The 24,916-nt window shown below is 50.4% G+C and overlaps 1 protein-coding gene across 1 annotated transcript in view; it reads left to right on the top strand.

Annotated features, from left to right (window-relative positions):
- The window catches only part of SYT13 (synaptotagmin 13), a gene marked incomplete at both ends in the record, with an annotated part of 39,466 nt that extends 25,573 nt beyond the window's left edge, over positions 1-13,893 (top strand). Inside the window, 5 exons of the mRNA XM_079708673.1 lie at positions 2,672-2,897; positions 5,521-5,655; positions 7,129-7,430; positions 11,644-11,773; positions 13,589-13,893. Coding sequence (XP_079564799.1) covers positions 2,672-2,897; positions 5,521-5,655; positions 7,129-7,430; positions 11,644-11,773; positions 13,589-13,893 — 1,098 coding nt within the window. The remainder of the gene's footprint in view (positions 1-2,671; positions 2,898-5,520; positions 5,656-7,128; positions 7,431-11,643; positions 11,774-13,588) is intronic.
- Between the last annotated feature and the right edge of the window lie 11,023 nt (positions 13,894-24,916).

Genomic DNA, 24,916 nt, shown 5'->3' on the forward strand with positions numbered 1-24,916 from the left:
TCCTCTGCCTGACCCCTGCAGGTGTCCTCTGCTCTCTCCCACCTGTTATTTACACAGGCTGTCTGCCGCCTGCTTCTGTATGGGAATCCCAAACTGTCAAATATACTCTCTTTTTTTTTTTTTTTTTTTTTTGCGGTACGCGGGCCTCTCACTGTTGTGGCCTCTCCCGTTGTGGAGCACAGGCTCCGGATGCGCAGGCTCAGCGGCCATGGCTCACGGGCCCAGCCACTCCGCGGCATGTGGGATCTTCCCGGACCGGGGCACGAACCCGTGTCCCCTGCATCGGCAGGAGGACTCTCAACCACTGTGCCACCAGGGAAGCCCCAGATATACTCTTATTTACTCTCCTGTTTGTGATGGTCTCCCCAACTCACCTGTACCGGCAAATAAAGAACAGCGTCTCCCACCTCTTTGTAGCTCGGCTTGTGGGAGTGAAGCAAGCCTTGAAATCACGTTGTCTCTTGAGTGATAACTCAGAGGTGAAATGACCTGCCAAAAGTTACTCAAGCTCAGACGGTTGGGTCAGTACTAGAAGCCAGGCCCCTGGATGCCCAGTGACACCCTCAATGTGGTGGAGGTGCAAAGGGGGCCTGACTTTACAAATCATACAGCACCTCCCAGGGTGCCTAGTCGAAATGTGTAATAATGACAAGCATCTCTGAAGGGTGGGTGCTGCCTGGCAAAGGCTTGAAGGCAGAAGAAAGGTTGGGAGCCACTGGGGCAGTGGGCTTTGGGGCCAGGCTGGTCTAGGCTTGATCTTGTCACTGCCTGCACTGTCTGGTCCAGGGCAACCTTGGTCCACTGAGGTTGGAAGTGCTTTTTGAGCTCATGCGTGCCAGATGCACTCAGCAGAGATCAAGATAGAGGTGTCCTAGCTTGGGCTGCATTATAGCCTACTGGGCAGTGTTTCCAAGCGGGGAATGAAAGGTTTTATCCTCTCTAAGCCCCTTAGGGAGTTCTGAAGGATACGTGAGGCAATGCAGGGGCTGCAGCCCTCAGGGTGCCCGCAGGAAGTGGGTGTTCAGGAGAGGCTGGCTCGTGCTTCTCACCCCTTTCGCACCTTCTCATGGACTCTCCGTCCATTGTCCAGTCAATGAGGATAGTTAGGAATGCTCCTGTCATCAAGTTCCAGCCTCCTTCAGGAACGCTTGGGGACAGAGTCTCAACCAGGGAAGAATGTCCAGGAGTTGTCCTGGGGCAGTGAAAGGTACAGAGTGCAAACACACTAACCCTGAACTTTGAAACAGTGTAACCACCGCCCCCCTCCAGGACTGCACACTCTTCCCAGCCTCTCAGTCACTCCTGCCACTGGGTAGAGCAGCCTCGACGCCTGGCCAGCCCCTCCAGCAGCCGCAGAGCAGGGAGGGGCAGGAGGACAGCATGGAGGGCAGGCAGCTCCTTGGGGGCTCTGCTGTGGGTTGTTACCTGCCTCAAACTGAGGGCCGTTTTGTGGGCTGCCCACCCAGTGTGCCAGCAACTCAAGCTCTAGATCTGGTCGTCCACCCTCAGTTTCCTGGGGACAGGGCCGGTCCTCAGTATTGCTGCCCGTTAAATAACTTTGAATCCCTCAAGTAGGAGAAATCTCAGTCCCCAGTGGAGGCAAAGATAGGAGATTCCACTCCTGTATGAGGCAGCCTTGCTCACTTAAGACTTGACAAGCAGGGGGGTCTTTGTGCAAAGAAAAGGTGCGCTTTCCTCCAGGTGGACTCAGCCCTACCCCAGGGCACATAGCTGGGCAATGGGTGCACAAATTGCATTTCAGCCCCCACTTGCTCCTCATCCAGACATCTTTGTGCAGTGCACAGAACACACAACTGAACATGGCAGCCCTAGGCACAAGTATGTATTGTGTGCTCCCTGTGAGCAGACACTGCAGGAGCAAGGCGAGACATAATCCCTGTGCTTATGGAGCTCACATACTAGTGGGAGAGACTGACCACAAACAGGCCAGGCTATGGTGAAAACAATACAGGGGGAGAGAGATGCTGTAAAGCAAAGCGCTAGATGTGGTGATAAGGAGGCACAGGCTTGGAGGAGGGACTTAATTTAGAGCTGGTGGAGGTAGGGGTGAGTGGTTTGCGGGGAGGAGTTGGGGGCCAGAAGCCAGACCCAGAAAGGGTTCTGCCTGTTTGAGAAGCAGGTTGCTCAGTGGCTGGAAAGGGGTTTGGGGGCAATGTCAGAAAGATGAGCAGGGCCAGGCTGGGCAAGCACTTATAGGTCACTGCAAGGAGTTTGGATGTCTTGTAAATGTCTGTGGGACCACAGACATTTCTGAGCCATGGGGTGGAGAAGGGGAGGGGGAGGAGGAATAAGAGAGAAAGACTAGGAGGAGAGAAAACAAAGAGGCAGGTGGCACAGATGAGAGCAGTGGAGGGAAGGCCACCGTGACAGGCCTGGGGCACAGCTGTAGGCTGCACAGGGGATGGATGCATGGGGGATGGACGAACAGTGTTGACATCTCAGCAGGCCCTGGCATGATTCATGATGCTGGGGGTTCTGCTGCGCTTGGAGATGACATTTTGCCTTCCCAAGTCATGGTCCTCAGAGCGGAAAGGAGCCACAGCCCTCCCCCTGCCTCCCCTGAAAGCTCAGGTCATCTACTGTCATTTCTGGGGGTGGGAACAGGCAGGAGATCCTCTCGTGGACTAATCAGAGTGATTTGTGTGTGCAGTTCAACGTCAAAAAGTCCACCGAGCCCGTTCAGCCCCGAGCCCTCCTCAAGTTCCCAGATATCTATGGCCCCAGGCCAGCTGTGACGGCCCCCGAGGTCATCAACTACGCTGACTACACGCTGAGGACCACAGCGGAGCCCGCCGCACCTGCCAGCCCCCAGGCCCCGAACGACAGCCGCCTCAAGAGGCAGGTCACAGAGGAGCTGTTCGTCCTTCCTCAGAATGGTAGGGCTCTTGGGCCCTCACTCTTCCGTGGGCAGTACTCAGCGAGGGGTGAAAGCATCTCTGTAGATGGCGGGCATGGCCAGCCCCAGTGTCCGCGGCATTGGACGCTGGGCAAGCAGTGGGCACAGCACCTTGGAATTACAGCCCTTTAGCCCTTTATTCCCTGCATGTTCCCATATTGCATCTCCCCAAGGCCTCCAACTTTCCACTGGGAAATAGAGAGTCCCTTTCAAGACGTGGGCACCACTATAGAGAGGGGATAAAGAGCTGTGGTCAAACGACGGGCTTCAGAGCCATGGGTTTAATCTCTCCCCTTTTATATACCCATTGTGGGACCCTGGTGACGTTGCTAATCTTTTGGGGGCCTCAATTTCCTCGTATATAAAATGGGATCATACTATCACCTGCCCAGTAGGGTTGTTGTAAAGTGTAAAGATAATAATGCATAGAAAGTGTTTAACTCAGAGCCTGGCCCAAGGATGTAATCAAAACATCATCATTATTATTGTTTCTATTCTCCTCCTCATCAGCATCAACATCAAGAATATAACACCTTTCTGTGTACAGTGCTAGGCTGGACGCTGGGGCAGATATGGAGGCAGAGACAGTGCCTACACCAAGGGAGCATGCAGACTTTTATAAGGAGACAATAAATCCAGCCAGGAGAATGGATTGTTACATGGTTTGGGGTTTTGTTTTGTGTGGTTGGAGAGGGAGATGGTGCAAACAGAAGCAGCGTAACTGGCTCCTAAGGCATCTTCCAGCCTGGGTCCAGCACCACGCTGGCCAGTGAACAGGTGCCCCCCACCAACCCAGCCCAGAACCACAGTGATTATGCTGGCATTTCTTCAAGAACAAATACAGGTAGTGCTGGTGGGAGGAACGAATCCTGGTTGGCTTTTAGCCTTCAGGTTTGTCAGCTCACATTTTAAATTAAAATAAACCCATTGAGGCCTTGGGAGCTTAAGCTTGGAGGGTGGGGAACAATTTGCATGAGGCCCCTTGGGAGTGGTAATCAGAATCAGAAGCAGAATCACAGGAGGGCTCCTCTTTCTTGGGAGCCCCAGACTTCTCAAGGCTGGGATGAAGCCAGGCTTGGACACTCTCCACCAAGGACAGCATCAGAGTACTTCAGAGTCTGAAACTTTGAAGAATTCAGAACACATCCATTTGTTTTCTCTTTCTGGTTCCTCATTCCTTTCCCCACCACAGAAGGCAACAAGCAAGTTCTGATTCTGCTGAAATCTAAGAGCTGATTGGTTCAGCAAATACTGACCAGAGGCCAGGGTGTGCAGAGGGAGAGGATGCCAGATTAGACACTGTCCCCATGATGTGCGCAGCTCAGTCTACTCCCATCATCAATGATCCTCATCAGCCCCTTTTAGAGCTCAGGGTCCCAATTCTTTTTTTTTTTAATTTTTATGGAAGTATAGTTGATTTACAATGTTGTGTTACTTCCTGCTGTACAGCACAGTAAATCAGTTATACATATACGGGGTCCTGATTTTTGAAGCTGAAACTGCTTCCGCATTTCCCAGGGGTTCTGGGTTTGGTTTGGTCTCGGTTTGGTTTTGATTTTGAAGGCTGAAGCAGTCTGAGACCCGAGAGCTCTGGGTGCCAGGCAAGCCCGCTCTGACACTGTCCATGTGCTGCCCTTGGAAGCCACCCGGGTCCTGGGTGGGTGTTTGTTTGGGTTTACACACTGCTGCTCACATCCTGGTCAACCCATTCCTTGCTTAGACGCACCAGGGAGATTCTTCACTGCTTGCAGGAACCCAATAATGAACCATTAAATACTCCTTTATATTTCTGCCCTTTGGATTAGTCCTGAAAATCAAAAAAAAAATTTAAATTCCAATTTGCTACAAGTGGAGTCTCCTCAGCTGCTGGATCCTTTCATTCTCATTATGCTTGACTAATGAGAATCTTCCAGATGTTTGGCTCCTGTCCAAGCGAGGGGCAGAGTGAGCAATATTTGTAGTTTTCAGGACTTCTGAATTAAATTCATTCATTCAGCAAGTATTTACTGAACATGCTCTAAAGTCAAATCCACTATCTCCAAGCTTGCCCTCCAGTATCTACTCCCGCCTGACTAATTCTCTGACATTTATTGCCAGCCATGAACTCCTGGGGAGCAGGGATTGGACTCTGTGAGAGAGATGGAGCTGGGGAATGATTTGCTTAATACAGGATGATCAGGACCACACAGTCTGTGACAGTTTCCTACTGAAAGCTCACCAGGGGTCAGGCCCTGGGTTAAATACTTTTCTCACTTTATTTCATTTAATGCTCACAGGAACTCCAGGAAGAAGGAACCGCTATCATTCCCATTGTAAAGATGAGGAAACTGAGGTTCAAAGAAGTCAAGTAACTTGTCCAGGGTCACATAACTATTATGTAACAGCTCATGTCTGACGCCAAAGCCCATGTCTTGCCCACTGGGCTGTGATGGTCCCTTGAAAGGTAATGCCCGGGACCACGGGTGGTTCCCTGGTGCAGCCACCATGATTTTGCACCTGGTTAGGAAGCTTTGGGTTTGGATTTGTGGCAGAGGTGGAAAAGGCATGATCTGGAAAACAGGACCCCAGCGTGGGTGGGAGTAATGGCTTTACCTTCTTAACAGGTGTGGTGGAGGATGTCTGTGTCATGGAGACTTGGAACCCAGAGAAGGCTGCCAGATGGAACCAAGCTCCCAAACTTCACTACTGTCTGGACTACGACAAGCAAAAGGCTGAACTATTTGTGACTCACCTGGAAGGTATGTTCTTAGCTGACTTTCACGGCCTTCTGTGTGCTTGTCTCCCCAGAGCATCTGTGGCTGGAGGTAGCACTGGGTACTAGATTAGCACTCTGTAACAAACAAGACCCTGACGTGTGTGATGCTCAGACACACAGGGGTTTTTCCTCTCTCTCATATACCAGTCCAAAGTGGAGATGCCTGGTTGGTGGACATCTTTCCTCCAAATAGTGATTCAGGGACCAGGCTCCTTCCACTGAGGCCTCCTTGTCATGTGTATCTAGCAGGTGGAAGGATGGGGAGAACAGGGAGAGGGCACAACTGTTCCTTAAAAGCTGTATCCTACGTAAGGTATGCATCACGCCTGCTCACTTCCCATTGGCTGGAACTTGGTCACATGACCACTGACTGCAAAGGACGCTGGGAAATGTGGCTTAGCAGGTGCCCAGTTAAAAGAAGGAATGGGTTTTGGTGAACAGCTAGTCATCTCTGCCATAGATGCCTTTGACATTGGACAGGGCCTGTGCTAGACACAGGGGGTATTCTGAATGGTCAGCAAAGATTTTGTAGTCCTAGAACCAGGTAGTCTTTCCTACAGGGTCAGGATGTCCCTGGTCTCCCTACCCTGACAATCCACTTTACCATCAGCAAACAAAGCTAAGACTTTGCAAAGGAATTGGGGCTAAAAATGCACTGCTCTGTGGTTCCTGGAAGCTAGAAGCTGGGGACAGGATAAATTGGACTTTTGTACTTAATTTTATTTTTTTGAGGGAGTGTTTTTCATCTTTACTTCTTTTAAGATTTTTTTTAGTGTTTCATATACTTTCTTATATTTGGGCTTCACAGTAGTCCCATTTTACAGTTCGGAAACTGAAGTCTAGGAACATCAGGTGACTTGTCTAAGATCACTCCAACTAACTGGTGCCAGAGCCGGGACGAAGCCCAGTTCCCTTGAAGCTCAGTGCAGGGCTCTTTCTATTAGGACACATGGCCTCAGTTCTTCATCTTCTCTGCCTGGGTAACGCCAGCTACCACTTCTCAAATTATCATTGAGGAACCAGTCATAAAAGCTCCACAGGTGCAAATTTCCACACGGGGAAGCCTTAAAAACACCAAAGTTCAGAATGCAAAACAGCAGTCATGAGGTAGCGGCCAAGTGATTTATATCACAGGTAGTTGTGTGGTAAATATTTAATGTAGAGAGCAAACGAATTATGGAATCAGCAGCAAGACTAATGAAAATCATCAGCAGTTTGTGGGCCCTGGCGCCTTGGGGAAATCTCAGAGTCATGAGGAGGATCTCCGATTTCTAAATGTCTTACTGAAAGGCGATTCCAGGAAGCCAGTGTCGTCAGCCCCGGCGGGGGGCGGTCTTTCAGACACCCAAGGTCATGACGACTAAGCCGGATTCTGCAGCTCACAGCAGGGCCCTACTTCTCCCTTCCCCTGGTCCTCAACAAGCCCTACATCTGGCTGCTTTCTCCCCGGCTACAGCTGTGACCAGTGACCATGATGGAGGCTGTGACTGCTATATCCAGGGCAGCGTGGCCAACACGATGGGCTCCGTGGAGGCCCAGACGGCCCTGAAGAAGCGGCAGCTGCACACCACGTGGGAGGAAGGCCTCGTGCTCCCCCTGGCAGAGGGGGAGCTCCCCACAGCGACCCTGACACTGACCCTGAGGACCTGCGACCGCTTCTCTCGCCACAGTGTGGCTGGGGAGCTGCGCCTGGGCCTCGACGGGGTGTCAGTGCCTCTAGGGGCCGCCCAGTGGGGCGAGCTGAAGACTTCAGTTAAGGTAGGGTTGCCTCTCCCCGGGAAAGGTAAAACCTGTTAGTGGCGCATGGGATGCAGGACTGGGCCAGTGCTCATGGAACGAACTTCGGAGAACTTCCCAGGCTAGGGGCGGGGGTCTGGAGAGGGAGGCGGGATATCAAAGTAAGGTGGAGTCTTGAATAGGGTGGAGGGCTGGAGCAGACTGATAGCTCAGGACTGGGGATTCCTGGTGTCTAGTTTTGCTTCTAGCTTGCCATGCACACACCCACCCCTGGCCTCGCCATCATGGAAAACATAGCATTGTGAGTGGATTGGCTCTGGTGCTAGCAATATTATCCCCATTTAAAACCATTCATACTCCCCATGCACCTAGTGTGGGCCAGGCAGTGCAGGGGAGAGGAGCGCCGGGCAGAGCCCCTCTACCAGTAGAAAGTACAGGCCAGAGGGAGAAGTTGGAACAGATGATGATGACAGTGATGATGGCTATGATGATGATGATATCTGACATAAGACATCTAAGAGGGGCCTAACTGAAGCGCTCTGACGGGGAGTTCTAGAAGGCTTGGTGTGCAGTGGTGCTTGTGCTGGGCTTTGAAGGAGTGACCAGGGCTAGGGGGTGTTGGTTGTAGCCTGGGATGGTTCTCTCCACCCCTCTGCTGCTGCAGAAGCCATGAGTGGGAAACAAGTGTCTGCTGAGATGCCTCGCTGTTCAGAGAGAGGTTCCTTGGAGAGCAAACCGTCATTCCCCACAGGCCAGGACACTGAGGGGGGTCAAGGAAGGTCAGGGCTGCAGGACAGTGTGTGGCTATTTAGGCCCCCAGGTCCAGGCCTCATCCAAGGGTCTGCCATGATGGTGCCTAGAGGGAGACTTCTGGATGACCAGTCTCTCGACCAGCTGGTCAGTGCCTTATCTGGAGACTGTATAGCCTACAAAGCCTAAAAGAGTTACAATCTGGTCAGAAAAAGTTTGCTGACCCCCATGCTGGAGTAATAAAAATACTAACAAAGACACTAAGTTTTGAGCTTTTACCATCTATCAGTTGCTATGCTTCGAACTTTACCAAAATTCTGTCCCTAATCAACCAGGTGGAAGTGACACCAGGACTATGGCATTTACAGGCAAGAGAACTGAGGCTTAGAGTAGCTCAATGACCCGCGTGGGGTCGCCCACCTGGGACCTGGCAAGCTTGGCCTTGAGGCCAGGTCAGTCTGGTTGTAAATCCCGGGTCGTCCCCCTGCCGCTGTGGGATGTAAGTGCCCAACAATGCACGAGACGCAGTCAGCAGGCGCCTTTCCTGATGAACTCCGAGGGAGGGGGGACTACGCTTTCACTCCGTACCTGCTCCACTTTTTGCTATGATATCTTCTTCGCCTTATCTTCCTCTCTTTCCCAGCCTCAGAAAATTGATAAACACGGACAGCCACTCTCAGCTGGACCCAGGCTGTTCCCAAGCACACTCTCTAATTAGTGTGTGATTTGGAACTTGTGTGGAATCACAGCCTGGGCCCCCCCAGGGAAGAGGAACCCGACACTTTGGTTTATTCAGCTGGTAAACCAGCTTCCTCAGGAGATGGAGGGGCTCCACCCCAGGGCTTTGGAGAGTTTCGTGCTGCTCCAAAATGGTAGAAATGCAGCCTATCTGGGCAGAAACCCCAGGCACCTAACCTGTTTCCAACCTTTCCCCTAGAAGAACAAAAGTTATTCATTCATTCCACAAATACCTTGCCCGGTTCCCACCATGCGCCAGGCGCAGTGCCAGGAGCTGGGGACACAGCAGTGATGACGACAAAAGACCTGCCCTCACGGGTCATCCATCTTAATAATCGTCACACTCATTGTAGCTGTCACTGTTCCGCAAATATACTCGCACATCCACTTGGACCGCTAGCCGGCTTGCCACGAATGTGGACAATCTCAGAGGGCAGCGTGGAGTCAGGAGTCTGAGATGGGGCTCCCAGTGTATGAGAGAGCCCCAAAGGCCAGGTTAGGGAACCCCTTACCCCCACTAGCTGGAGGGTGCGAGCTGATGTGAACAAAGTGGGTGGAGCCATCAGTTGCTGTAGCCCACATGTTTTTCTTCTCTTGGTCAGAATGGGTTAAGGGAGGTGCCAGCAGTGCCCCAGTTCTCACCGGAAGACACTCAGCCAACAGTGTCATGTGCATCACCAGGGACCACAGAGTGACCCACTCCAAGGGCAGCTGGAATGATTCATTGAGAGCCCAAGAGAAAGATGCAGGGGTGGTGGGTGCGGGAAAAAACAGAGAAAAGATGGAGAAGGAAAGAGGGTTATTTTTGTCAGCAGGACTTTTGTCAGCACAGCCGAGGGGGCAGAGGCTGTTAAAATTCTCCAGCTGTGGCACAGCCAGCTGGGCTCATCTGGGGCTCTTGGCTCCCTAGGCAGAGGTGATGAGCCCTTCACGGGCTGATGGGTCCAGGCTTCTCTCACTTGGTCACCCTGTGGCCACAGCCCAGGCCAACAACTGCGGACCTCCAATGAGTGATCTTGAATCAGGAGGCTGGTGCCCATCCCAGCTCAGCTGCCACCCCTCAGTACACATGCCTGAACTCAGTTCCTTTATTGTGAAATGAGAGGTCTGTCCACCGAGGATGCTGGAGGACCACGGGTTTAGGACTGGGGCTTTGCGATCAGACCAGACCCCCATTCAAGGCTCAGTTTTGCTACTTACTGGCTACATGACCTCAGGCAGTGAAGTGCCCTCTCTGAGCATCAGGGTCTTATGCTTAAAATGGGAACCAGGTCAGCATCCCTCTTACCCTTGTTGTCAAGATTAAATGGGATGTCTCACCCTTCCTTCTCACAAATATGTATTGTGTGTCAGCTGTGTGCTAGGCGCTGGGGCTGGCTTTGTGGAGATGAAGGCTCGGGGGATAGATACTGTAATTGCACCCAGCACAGAGTGTGTAATGTTAGCTGCTACCCTTAATGCCATTTCCAAATTCCTGGCATCTCCCAGAATCATTCCATCACATGACTAGCCACTTAGGGCTAGTTGAATTGTTCCGGTCCTATTGAAGACATGTCTCCTGGATGAAAGGTGTGACCCCGGCAGAGGGCTGGCCAGCTACTCCATCCCTAAACACAGACTGGCTCCCATTCACCCAGAAACAATGTTCCCACTTAATCATCTTAAGAAGTAGTAATTGTCCTTCCTTGATAAATAATGCTAATCGTCAAAGCAAGGGGACAGATGCTGTCGTGTGTGCCAGGCACTGTTCTAAGCCGTTAAATAATTACTCATTTAATTTTCACAACCCCACTGGGTGGAGATACTATTGTTCCCATTTTACAGATGAGGAAATGGAAGTTTTGGAAAGAGAGATAACTTGCCTAAGGTCACACAGCTAGTAAATGGTAAGATTGGAACTGAAACCAGACAATCAGTTCTAGAGTCTATACTCTTAGCACTACCCTTGGGCTGTGACCTGCCTCCTGTGGTGTCTCTTTCACTCGTTTTGTCCCTCAATGGATTTGTTGAAATTCCAAGCAAACTCTTGTAGGAATTTCAGTGGAGACACTCTGTAAAGCTGCAGATGGGGGTTGGACATGCTGGATGCTTCCCGGAGGCATCAGCACCTCCTGCAAATCACAGTTATTGCCAGGGTCTCTGGTGTGGTACCTCCCCTCATATGCCCGGCCTCTTGTTGACATGGTTGGCCATTCTGTTGACCAAGCCAGGCCCTGCTCAGCATTAGTACATCGCATTATTGACTCTCTCAGCCCTGCAGGGCCTGGAAGGGATTATTTTTTCAAGCAGAGTAATGTCTTACAGCAGCCCGCTGCCCCAGGGACCTGATCAGTCAATGTAGTAGTTCTCAAACTCTGTTCCCTAGAACCCTAGGGCTCTATACAGATTCCCCAGGAGCCGGGGGTGGGGGTGATGGAGGTGAGAGGGGGTCCAGGCCCTCTGGCCCTGCCACATCCTGAATGGCATCTCTTTGATCTGTTTTATATGTTGGATTTGAATATAAACTATTTGGAAAATCACGTTTTGTGGCAAATGAAAAAAACTTGTATTGAAACACATGCTACACAGAATTCCTCTGTGCCTTCCTCCCTTCTGCGAGGGTGGAGAAAGCTGTACTGATGGGTAAATGGTTTCTAGGATGCTCGTTGGATACAAGGCTAGTGTGATCCCAGCCTCAGCGATGGTGAGGGGGTCGGAAGGCATCCCTAAATGAGACTCACCTCCTGCATCCCCTCTTCTGTTTCAGGCGCCGTCTGCAGGAACGGGAGAGGTCCTTCTCTCCATCAGCTACCTCCCGGCTGCCAACCGCCTCCTACTGGTGCTGATTAAGGCCAAAAACCTCCACGCTAATCAGTCCAAGGAGCTCCTGGGGAAGGGTGAGTGAGGGCCCCTCCCACTGGGAGGAATATGTGCAGAGGCGGGTGGCAGCTGGGAGGCAGTGGGCACAGGTGAGCAGGGATGTGGAACGTGAGTACGTCTGTGGAGTCAGCCTCAGCTGTGTCCTCCACCCCAAACATACAAACCAGTTTGGAAGGACACACTCACTTCTCTAAATCCACATGCATTCACTCCTGGGCCAATCCCACCCACTGGGGCCCAGGAATGAGCTACCTGGGGCTCCCTACATTGTAGATCCATCACGAGAAGAATCAGCCTTACCCATGGGTCATAGGAAGCCAGGGATCAGACTGTAGCCAGGGAGTGGAGTGTCTGGGCTGTAGGGAAAACTTAGCCCAGCCCTCGTCAACCAGACCTGGCTGGCAGGCAGGTGTCAGGAAGCCAGGGTGCTCCTTCCCCAGGTCCAGCTGGCCACCACTCTACTCCCCACACCCACCCTAGGCTCCCCTCTCTTCCCAGCCTTTGCCAGCCTGCCATCCCCACACCAGCTGAGCGTGGGTGACAGCAGACGGCGTGTGGGTGCACAGGCTAAGGAGGCGTCTGTGCATATACCCAAATAAACATCCCCTCAGTACTCTGGAAGCCTTGGCTTTTCCTTCTGGATACCCCAGCACAGGCCCCAAGTCTTAAGGACCAAACAGCCTCTCTTGTCAGAGCAGAAAAGCAACATTGGTCAGCCCTATGATACCTGGACCCGGAGCCAAGTGCTCAGAGCAGGATATAAATAAATAGATATTTATAGCAGCAAACACATAAAGAATTGCCTCTGCATTCAGAACCTTTGAGCAAGAGATTTTTGGCGAATGAAATCAGAAGAGTTGGTCTGGCTGACAGATTCCTGAGCCAAAGGTCAGAATTCATTGCAATTTCCTCATCCCCTCCAGACAATACTTTGTCTCCTACTTCTTTTTTTTTTTTTTTTTTTTTAATTTTTATAGCTCCTGTCAGGACAATTACAGCTCAACACTTTATCTCTCAAATATCTCTGCTGAAATAACAAACTAACCACCTGGGAGTGATAATTATAGCAATAAATACAGAGTAACAATGATTCTCACATTTGCTTCGGAAACCCTGACTAATGAAAACACAGTCTGAGTCCTGAGCCTCATGATGTTAGGAGAAAGCTTGTCTAGTGACCTGTTGGCCAGTCTCCTGGGGTGAAGAGCTCTACTGGGGGTCAAGGCAGGCTGCCCTCCCCCTCCCCATGAGGTTGGGACCCTCAAGTAAAACCTGCAAAAGAACTGATGAGAAGAACTCAACCAACCAGCAGGAGACCTACTATCTTAGGAATAGACAAAAACGCTTCGACGGAGAACCAAGGGGATGAAGACACAGGGATGGCTTAGTGTTTCTGGTCTGAGTTTAAAATCAAGCTGCAGGACGTCTGAGCCATCATCCCGGGCTTGGTTTGATGTGGGACATGAAGGCACTCGGAAGAGTTCATGACAAACCTTCCTGGCTGTACCTTAGCGTGACCCAGTCATAGGCCACCTGATGACCAGCCATATATATCGTGCTATGGTCTGTTCTCCACACTTGAGCCAGGAGCTTTTGCCGTATCCCCATGTCTAGATCAGTGTCTGCCATACGGTGGGCATTTAATAGCTGTTGAATGAATACATGGCCCATGAAGTGGGGGAGAGGTGGTAGAGAGGGTGCCTCAGTGCAGATCTTGAGCCAGAGGCCCTGTCTCTCCATCCCCAAGAGGGAATATCGTCCCAGGCCCCACCACACCCCAGAAGCTCACTCTCGGCCCTTCTCTCTGTCTCTGTCTCCCTGTTTCTCCCCAGATGTCTCTGTAAAGGTGACCTTGAAGCACCAGGCTCGGAAGCTGAAGAAGAAGCAGACGAAACGCGCCAAGCACAAGATCAACCCCGTGTGGAACGAGATGATCATGTTTGAGCTGCCGGATGACCTGCTGCGGGCCTCCAGTGTGGAGCTGGACGTGCTGGGCCAGGGCGCCGAAGGGCAGAGCTGCCCGCTCGGGCGCTGCAGCCTGGGCCTGCACGCCTCGGGCTCCGAGCGCAGCCACTGGGAAGAGATGTTGAAGAACCCGCGCCGGCAGATTGCCATGTGGCACCAGCTGCACCTGTAGCCAGCCGCCCAGGCCGCCACCCTCCTCGGGCACAGCCCGCTCCCAGCCCCACTGTCCTCTACGACCTCCTCTTGTGCCCCATTCGCATTCTGACTCCAGAAGACAGATGTGTGTGTGAAGAGCAGGACCCTCTTCCTCTCCCATCACACTCCTGTTTCTCTTAAAAACAAGCAAGGCAGGGCAGGGCAGAGACGGGACATTTGGGTCAGGAGGAATGCGTTTTGCTTACCTGTGTTATTGAAGAGATGTTTATCATATACGGTCTGTGTGCAGCTTTTGCAGTGGGGGTCAGGCCAGATGCAGAGAAAGCTTCATCTGGGGAACAATGGATGCAAGGAATGTGGCTTTTTAAAAAAAAGTGTGTCAAAAAGGATGACAGAAATGATGTATCCTGGATCATCTCATAAGCATTAGAGATTGTCAGGGCGGATGGAATCTTAGCCAGCATGAAATCGTGCTACTGACCCAAGGCACTAACTAACCCAGCAGTTCTCAAACCTTAGTGTGTGAAGAATCACCAGCAGATTCCCAGGCCCTCTTTTAGACATTCTGAATCCTTAATCCTGGCTGAACCCCAGGAGGCTGCCTTTTGAACAAACACAGAGTAGTTTGCATGCCAAGGTTGGAGCACCGCACTTGGAGAGATTCCTTTTACAACATCCCAGACAGGGTTTCACAGTCCTCGTCAGGCCCCCAACACCCTGGGGCTGACAGTGCCAAGGCTGGACATCTCAACTGTTGGTGTAAAATTTAGGAGCCTCCGTTTTTAATGTCATCCTTTGAATTCTTAATGTTTTCACCTGTGCTTTTCAGATCCTGCTCTTGGACTGAATTTTGTGCTTTCTATTGAATAATTGTATGGTTTCATCTCAAAATCAGTTTATATTATATTTGGGGAGACCTTCCCTGACCAGGAATAGGTGGGATCCCCCGTGAGTTATTGGATGCTGGTCGTCATGTCCACCAGCATCACCGAAGTGACCCTCTGAGTCAAACGCATCCCTTCTCAGTATACCAGCCACCTGAGGAGGAATTCAGTTTGGGGCACATATTAATTTAGTCTGGCTCTGTGGAGGTAGAGAAGGGAAAGAGGTCTTTTGCAAATGTGCCCCCGTCCCTCTGTTTTTAGGACCTATCACTTTCATTAGTAAATTATGAGCAGCTAGCTTTCAAATCACTACCTGATTATTCCAAATAGCTGTTCACATCATTAATAATATTATGAGACTTGTTGGGTGGTTATAATCTTTGCCTGGGAACGAGGATTCCTGGGTTCTGTTGCTGACCATCCATAAAATAGGACTAGTGACGTGGCAGCTCTGTCTCTGTGAATGATGTGATAGATGAAATTGTGCTTGAGAGCTATAGGCATCCCTGGCTAGAGACAAACTCCGAGGCCACCAGCAGATCATCTTTAAGCTTCATGCTGGCAACTGACCACGCCTGGAAAGTGCCAGAATCATCCCAGGCATTTCCAGAACCATGGATTCTACATTTGGACTCTTTAATACTGACATCTAAACTCTGGGCCTTCAGATGTCACCCAGGCCCCTGACCTAAAAATGAATTCCTTTCCTTCAGTCCTTTTAACAAGTCAAATCATTCTCGGTCTCTCCCTGAGAATCTGAGTAGAGACATATCACCTTTTGGTCGTTATTTTCCCTTTCTGGACAGAAGTGGAAAAGCATTTAGAAATAATTTCCACCTAGCCCCTGAAGAAACAGAAAAATATCTAATCCCTCTCAAATGGGAAACTCTTTCACGTAACTGGAAATCTCTCCCATTAAGGCTTGCCACCGTCTGCCAAGTTTTTTTAGGCAAGACATTTGTTCGTGGTTTCCTACGCCGTGTTTTGGAGATCCCCCTCACCGTTCTGGTCTCCCTTTTTTGGTTGGCATGCTCAAACAGAACAAAACATTCCCTATGTAAGCTGACCAGTACTCTCTTCTTGGTAACATCTTCTACTCCAATCTAAAAAAGTCTGGATTCTAGACTTAAAATCAGGAGACATGGGTTCTACTTCCTTATAAGTCCATTCGCCTGCCTTACAGTCACACCAAAGGATGTTTGAGGTGAGTTAATGGGGCCCCTAATCCAAGAATATCAGCTCCACCCACAGTCATTCTATCATGAGGCATTCATTTCTTTGGATCTCAAAGGTTTAGTTTTCCAGAATCCAAACTGAAAGTTGCCTCTGATGGGAGTCAGATGTCACTGCTTAACATGTTAGATGTCAGCCGTCACCTCACTTAACAAGGTTGTATAGAAATGAGACAGATTTTGCAGGGGATTTTGCCTGTTGTGTTCACTGGTATATTCCAAATGCCTAGAATAGAACTGGCTCATGCACCCTCAATAAATATTTGTTGAATGAATTAATGAATGAAGACTGGATAGGGGAGTAGGCAGGAAAAGACACATTTTTAGAGTCCTAGCTGAGTTCTCAACGGTAAAGTCATCAGACACCTCAGCAGTTGGCCTAGAAATTCATGACATTGAGTATTACCGTTCACCTAATGACAATTTATAGCTCACTATGTAAATGTAATTAACGATAGACAAGATTTAAAAGCTGTGCTTTTCCACCAAAACTCCATCTCAGTGAATTTTAAATTATCCAGAGATATCAGATTGCCAGATGAAAAAACTTCACTAATCTTTGCATCAGCTTACCTTGTACCAGATACACTTGCAATTTACTACCAAATTAGAGTAATTGAGTCTGTGTGAACGCATCTGATGTTTTTTTTTTTTTTTGAAAGAACACCTTGTCCTTTGCCAGGAAGCGTTTTCTAAGAAGTGCATGAATCAGAGGTGAAAATAAAGTGAGAAACCATCTCCGACTGGGCTGTCGCCCACAAGATGATCTGGCTGTGTCATAGATACGCGGCGATGGGGTAGAGAATTGGGAGTCTAATCTCATTAATCTGCAACTCACTCCTTGCCTCAAATCAGTATATATTTGTTGAGGGCCTATTGATCAAGGCTTTGCACGCATCTGTCCATTTCGATCTAAGATGGGACTCTTGGTGTGGATTCAGTGGCAAATCACCCCAAACAAAGCTATGTAGAGAGAACAATTTGGGAGAGCAGTTCTTCAGGGGCAATTCCTTTGGGATGTAAAGGAGTCCTGGGCAGCTTAAGCCAAATGGAGGTGAGGACCACCAAAAGAGAGACCTAGTCCTTGTGATTTGTTTTTGCTGCCTGTGTTCCTGTTGTCAATTCTAAGTGTGTGTCTGTTTTGCAATCATGAACCGAAGCACAAAAAGACGCATGAGATATTGTAGTCACGTGTCTGGTGTCACACTTTGGAGCAAAAACCTTGCAGTGGTAAATAAATAATTTCCAACAGGGTCAGCTGCCTTGTGTCTTTTATTCCCTTTTACTTAAGATTTTAGACATATAAAATGTAGAAAAAATAATTTGATAAACAATCATGAATCCCTGCCAAGTTTTATAAAACTTGACAAATACAGTTGAAATCCCCTCAGCCTTTCGCTCAGGAGACCACCATCTGGAATTTAGGGTTTCTCACCTCAAGCCTTTCTTTATCTTTTTACTACCTGTACATGTAAACCCTGAGCACTATAGAATATTTCGTGTTTTTAATTTTAAATTGCATCACATTATTTTTTGTCTACATTAAAATTTTGAGCTTTATCCATGCACATTTATTTAGCTCTAGTTCCTTTATTTTTTTTGCTGCTGTATTATTTTCCATTGCATGAATATACCACAGTCCCATTCTCCTGTTGACGTATGTTTAGATGTTTCTTTTCTTTTCTTTTTTTTTCTTCCATTAGAGGAAATGCGGCTGTGAACATTCTTGGGCAAGGCCTCTTGGGGATTTAACTTTATTCCTGAGAAGAAAAATCAGGTGGAAACTAGAGACCTTCTCTAACATCCCCCAAAGTAGTACTCCCATCACTGGAAGAGTCAGGGCAGTGGCTTGGGGTTCACCTGTGCTCCAGGTGGTGGGCAGGGACAAGGGAGCTTCCAGAATCCTGTCATCTTAGGCCCTCCTGGTGGCTGCTGCAGTCCTGGCTTCCGGAAGGGGCTCAGGCATTAAGCCAGGGGAAGGGCCTGAATTTTCAAGTCAGTAGGCAATCAGCCAGGTCACATGGAATTAAAACCAAAGGCTCTTAAAAAGGATAAATGAGCCATAAAGAAAGACTTTGCTTTTCAAGTCTGTGCAAGTAATTCCTTATTTTATATCATATACATATTTGTTATCTTTTAATTACAGCCAGGATTTAAATTTCCATAATTAAATAGAAGTGGGTTTTATCCCACGTAGCCAAATACTGTGTGGACTATGTTTCACAGGGAACTATGAATATGGCTCCTGGAGCCCAAACCTAATATTTGAGAGTCTGGATTTATATAAAAGGGAAATGGAAGAGGCAAGAAGAGTTCAGGAATCGTTTTATATGGGGCTTTCCCCTGAACCGCCTTAAATAACAAACTCGGCTCCTGCCTATGCAATAACTCAAATCTAGAGCACTGCTTTTAGGAGCTGAGAACCTGCAACCCAGCTGGGCTTTGTCACTGCCACCTTCATGGCCCTGGGCACGTCACTTGCCTCTGGGCTTGTGCCCGCATCTGTAAAATAAATTTGGACCAAATGGTCACTCTTCAAGTTTGAACATTTTGTGATTTGGTAATTGAGACTTTTCACATGTATCTCTGGCCTCCAATCTCATGCATAAAATGGACTAAACCCACGTACACGTGTACCTGCCTTCCCTGCCCCCGGCCTGGTGTCCTGACAGCCACCTGCTCCTCCAGACAGTTTGCGATGTTACCTGAGGCTCTGAGTCAGCCTCTTCTCATTTGCTTAATTGCTAATGGAGCCAGTGGTAATTTCCCACCCAAGAGTTTCTATTTTTTCGGAGCCAGTTAGAAGCCCAACATTTCAAGGGCCTGGAACCCTGGCATCTGTTCTGTCTCCCTCCCTGGGCAGATGCCTGGCAAGGATAGAGCCATGGGATGTGGCTGTGGATGGATTTAGGGGGTTGGGTGTTTTCTTGGTACCAGCCTTGGAGAAGGCCCCCTGTGCCCCTCCCTCATCTTCTGCAGGTGAGCCAGCACAGATGGTCCCTGGCAGGGACCTTGGCAGCTTCCCGAAGCCAGGGATGGGGGCAGGTGCCTACCTGGGAGGAGGTGGGAGGAAGCCTGTCTTAAGACTGGAAGCCAGATGTTACCACAGAAACCAGTCTACTGGTGGCTTGTCCTCAGCCAGGTGAGGTCTCTTCTCAAGGCAGACTCTGCTGGAGCCTGGTTTCCCATCCCAATTTCCCAGCACTCATTCTTGGTGGCTCAGGGCAAGTGGGTGATGGTAGAAATCCTATTTCAGAAACTCAGGATTCAAACCAGGGACAGACGAAGACAAATCTGTTCTTCCAGCCAAAAACAAACAAACCAACCGTCTTTGCAGTCCCTTTTCCCTCGAGAGCCAGGTGAGTTGAGCTGTTGACCAGAAGAAAGTGCCCTGAGGCTCTCTCTCCAGGCTGAGAAGGAAAAGGTGAGTCAAGCAGAGGTCTCCAAGCCAGCTGTGGCATAGGTATTGGTAGCTCTGTATTAAAAGTCACAGGCGGGCTTCTCTGGTGGCGCAGTGGTTGAGAGGTCCGCCTGCCGATGCAGGGGACACGAGTTTGTGCCCAGGTCCGGGAAGATCCCACATGCCGCGGAGCAGCTGGGCCCGTGAGCCATGGCCACTGAGCCTGTGCGTCCGGAGCCTGTGCTCCGCAACGGGAGAGGCCACAACAGTGAGAGGCCTGCGTACTGCAAAAAAAAAAAAAAGTCACAGGCAACCCCTCATCCAGGGTAGACCCTGGGATTCAGGGTGAAAGAAGGGAACCCTAAACTTCCTAGCATCTACTTCAACCTGATGTTAGAGGTAACAGTAACGATGATAATGACCCTGGTCACCATGTTGTTAAGCCTCTGCTCTGTACTGAGCCCTGAAGACGCAGACTCAGATAAATGACTTGTCCAAGGTCTCACAGCTTGTAAGAGGCAGAGGGGGGACTTAAATCTGGTACCACTCTAACCCTAAAGTTCAGGCTCTGACTTAGAGCCAGTGGCCAAGGGTTTTTATTGGAAATGTAACAGGTGCATAGGCAGTAGTTTCACAATGCTACCTGGAACCATGGACTCAGAATTGCCACTCTGGAAGGAGCTGGAAAAGTTCTCTTTCCTGGGGGAACTTGGAATACCTGCCTGGGTGGGGTGGAACATTATCCAAAGGACAAGAGCAGGTTGGAGTGGAGGAGAACTGAAGTAAGCAGCTGAAGGGCCGCCTCCACTTTGTAGAGAAGGGGCTGGGTCAAGGCCAGGTGTAGCCGGGTGTCAAGTGCTGGGGCATCCTAGTCAAATGAGGAAACTGAGACAGAGACAGGCAAAGTGGAAGAATCTGGGATTTCTACTGTGACCAATACAGCATTGCTGGGATTGTACTTTTATCAGGCAAATGAAATTTACATTCATTCATTCATCCCTTTGATAAACACTGATTAGGTGCCTACTATGTGATAGGAACTGCACACAGTGGTATTAAAAAGTCTCTACTGGGCTTCCCTGGTGGCGCAGTGGTTGAGAGTCCGCCTGCCAATGCAGGGGACACGGGTTTGTGCCCCGGTCCGGGAGGATCCCACATGCCGCGGAGCAGCTGGGCCCGTGAGCCATGGCCGCTGGGCCTGCGCGTCCGGAGCCTGTGCTCCGCAACGGGAGAGGCCACAGCAGTGAGAGGCCCGCGTACTGCAAAAAATAAATAAAAAATAAGAAAAAAAAAGGCTCTACTTTTCCCTTATGGGCCTTACAATACAGAGGAGGAAGACCAGACATAGAACACACACACACACACACACACACACACACACACACACGATAATTACACAGTTCCAAAGTGAGATAAGTGTTATGAATGAAAATCCCAGGAGAAACAATGAATAGTGCCTTGAGGGTGGCTATTTAGAGGGCGTGGTCAGGAAAGACCCCCTCAGAAGGAAGTGTTTTAGCTGACACTTAAAAGATGAGAAGAGATACCATCCTGGGGAAGACCATCCCAGGCAGGGGGCACAGGGTACTGGGAGGCCCTGTGGTGGGAAAGAGCCCAGTGAGCTTGAGGAACAGAGAGGAGGCCAGGGAGCTCGGGCAGAGGAGGGCACAGGAGCCCAGGAGGTAGGCAGGGGCTGGACAATGCAGGGCTGATGGGTCACAGTCAGGACTTTGGATTGAACTCTAAGAGCAATGGGAAACCCTTAGAACTTTCTAAGCAGAGAGGATACCATGACTAGATCTGTGTTCTCAAAAGATCACTGTAGAAATGGTCACACAGCAGAACTTTGGGTCTTCAGGCCAGTCTCCTGAGTCTTCTCTCTGGGGTGAACTTGTCTTTTGAGCTTGGAGAGGGAAGCTGGGGCAGTTGGGGAGAAGAGGGAGGGGAGGGAGTGGACTAGACCTCCCCACTTGCCACATCCTCCAAGCCCCACTTTGGGAAGACCCAGCTCACAGCCAAGTGCAGATGGAATATCTTTCTTTTCCTTGCTTCCCAGCTGCAAATGTGGGTCCAATCTGATGGCCAGCAGCGGGGCGGGGCTGACTCTGCTTCACCGGAGCTGGTTAGACATGGACAGCTGTGCCCCTTTGCTCCTTCCTTCCCACTCCCCCTCCCCTGGGAAAAGAAGAGAACCCCAACATTCTATGGAGACTGTGGAAAGGCTTTCACAACAGGAAGCCTCTGGGTGACCTAGGGGCTGGAAGGGACACAGGCTGGGAGGAAGATGGTGGGAACTGAGAAGGCGGAGGTTCAGAAAAAGGGAGAGGGAAGGCCCATGACAGGAAGCTGGGCTGGGGTGAGAAGGGGCTGAGAGGAGGAGGGTTCAGCATCCGGGAGGAAACAATACAACCACTTTTCCATATTTTTCTTGAATGTATGCCCATCTTCTTTCTAAAACAATTTGGGGAAAACATCACTTATCGGGACTTCCCTGGTGGCACAGCGGTTAAAAATCCGCCTGCCAATGCAGGGGACACGGGTTCGAGCCCTGGTCCGGGAAGATCCCACATGCCGCGGAGCAACCAAGCCCGTGCGCCACAACTACTGAGCCTGCGCTCTAGAGCCCGCGAGCCACAACTACTGAAACCTGCGCGCCTAGAGCCCGTGCTCCGCAACAAGAGAAGCCACTGCAATGAGAAGCCCGCGCGCACCAACAAAGACCCAATGCCGCCAAAAATAAATAAATAAAATTTAAAAAATTTTTAAAATTAAAACAAAAAAAAAACCCCACCACTTATCACCCACCCCCAGACCACTGCCATTAGCAAACTACTGGGGAAGGACCCCTCCTTGGGGATTGAGTCTGCCAGTGGAGAATCATGCGAGGTAGTTGGAGGGAGAATTAGAACACTGTTTACCTGCAATAAAACCTGAGATTTTTGTGGGCTAAATGTGTGTGAGGGCAGAGAGATTTATTTTAAATGGTTTTGGTGACACCTCTTTTTGGCCTGACTGGTGGGTGAGGCATGTAAGTTACCTGGTGGAAGTGGACTCGAATGGGGGAAAAGTGAGAACAGCAGGAAGGGACTTGAAAGGCCTCTTCCAGTTCCTTCTGATGTGGCAGGCAGTAGGCATCTCACCTGACACCCAAGCATGGGACTCATTCTGAATTGCCCTGAGCACAGGCTGGGAGAGAGGCAAGAAGGCAGAGATTCGACCTCCGTGGGTAAATTTAAATGCTTTTATTAACAATCTCCTTACATTACAAGGATAATATGACAAAAGGAAAGTTTCTGCGTACATATTATGATAAACCAACATAGCTCTATTTGTATCCAGTGTTCTAGGTCCCGTCACACAGGTACTATAAAGCGTAGTCTGCAAAATAATAACATCAAGAGTTGTTTTTTTTAAGAAAGAAAGTATTAACATATTAATATGTATGTGATAATAGACTCCTAGGTATTCCCCCCACCCCCACTGTGTTTTTCCTTTGTGATTGAAATGAAACGGTTCAGCAGCGTGGGGGGTGGAGAGAAGGAGAGAGACGGGGCTGAAAAAGACGGAATCAGACTGCTGGCTCTTCCAGAGAGACAAAAGTGAAGACTGAGGGTGCCCCGAGGGCAGCCTGGCCCTTGTCTTTTTGTGAGCAGTATTGTAACCGGCTGTCCTCCTCTGGAGGGAGGGCCCGGCGCCCTTGATGCCCCATGGTATGCTCTCTCTCTGAGGTACAGTGCATTGTGGGATTGCTACCCGGGGATGCCCATCCCCTGGCCACGGGTCTGGTCCACCGCAGAGGGAGGAAGGCTCGGGCCGGGCCTGGTCTCTCTTGAGCCAGGCACTGGAGGGTGTTTGGAGGCCCGGTTGGCAGCTAGCTGTGGCTCAAGGAGACCCAGGTGGACGTGGAGGGGAGAAGAGGTGGGCACTGTCAGAACAGACCCGCCCCGGACCGTAGGTATGGGGATGTCTGCTGGGGACTGAGGTACGTTGGTAAGATGGTAGGGAAGAGTAGGACAGAGGTCAGGGGAGGCTCGGAGATGGGAGATAAGCGCCTTTGAAAGCCAAAAGGCAGAGGCCGGTCTAGCGAGCAGAGGATGCCATTGCCCTCCGTCTCCCATCATCTGTAGCCCCATCAACCCCTCCTCCCCTACCTCCCAGGGAAAGAAACGATCGAGAGAAACCTGGAAGTGAAACGGGTTTCTGATTCTGTCAGGGCTGCACAAGCCCTTCGTCATGCTGCCAGTGGCACCAGTGCCCCCTCAGGCCCCCAGACATCCCTGCCATCTAGGGGTGGGAACAGGGACAAACTGAGGAAGGCGCCCTCCCCAGAGGAAGTGAACGAGCTTGGGGCATCCGGCTTAGCCTCTGCCTCGAGTCACAGAATCAGAACAGTGTATGTGAACTAAACCTGCCTGTTACGGTGCCGGTGGGGTGAGGGGTCGCTGGGCCTCCGTGCAAGAGAGGGAAGAGCGTTGTCCTGAGTACAGCCAGCAGCAGCTGTGCAAAGTGGGCTGGGCCAAAGCCCTGCTTCTGAACTTGAGTTGCTACTGAATTTATGAGTGTGCGGATATGTCTCTCTCACCCTTCCCCGTTAGCTGATGCCCCCTGCCCTGGCCAGAAAGCCTCTGGATGGTGGGCAGCGCTGGCTGGCCATGCTGCCCTGGCAGACAGCGATGGAGTGGGTGAGGGAGGCCAGGACGGCTGTAGTTCAGAGGTTTGGCCTCTAGGGGGCAGCAAAAAGCATCTAAAGGGGGAGCGGGTGGCATCTTTCCTGGACCTCTCTTGGTCCAATTTGCACCTTTCCTATGGCCACAAATTCTGCTCATTCCTGTGAGGGGGAGGGTATTTGGGGAAACTGTGCAGTGGTCCCTCCACCAGGGGTCAGAGACCACATCCTACTGCCAAGCAGCAGTGACCACCCAAGCGTGGGCTTGTGGGGGGTGGGGACTAAAGGGGCACTTCAGGGGGAGCTCAGGGGCTGAGTATCTCCTTCCAACCTCAGACCAAGCCTGTGGGAAAGAAGAGAAAGTGCACGGAGAGGGCCAGGGCCCGGCTCCCCTCCTCTCCAACACTGCGGGTCTCGGAGGCCCGTCCCCAGCAAACCCTGCCTGCTCAGCTTCCCCGGCCCCCCTGCAAAGGCTCTGCCTCCTCCCTCTTCTCAAGCGACAGGCTTTCCCGCTGCTCTCCCAGCTCTCTATAGACTCTATTTTTATATCTATTTAAACATAGAAATGTATAAATATATAGGATATTATTCATAGATATATAGACGGGATTTAATCTCTTACTCTGTGTGTATACGTACTGCATATGTCCATATATACAATATATATGCTGTAGCATTTGTATCATACACTGCACATACCCCTGCTTCCATGCACTCTCCTAGGGAGACTGGATTGCATAGGTATTTCCAGGGCGATACCACTTGAAGGGATGGGGGGATGGGGAGAGCCAGACGGAAGAGGAGGGCCGTACCATTTTCCTCCCCAAAGGGCACTTTTCCTCCCTCTGGCTAACACA

The sequence above is a fragment of the Hyperoodon ampullatus genome, assembly GCF_949752795.1.
Source record: "Hyperoodon ampullatus genome assembly, chromosome: 7".
NCBI lineage: Eukaryota > Metazoa > Chordata > Mammalia > Artiodactyla > Ziphiidae > Hyperoodon > Hyperoodon ampullatus.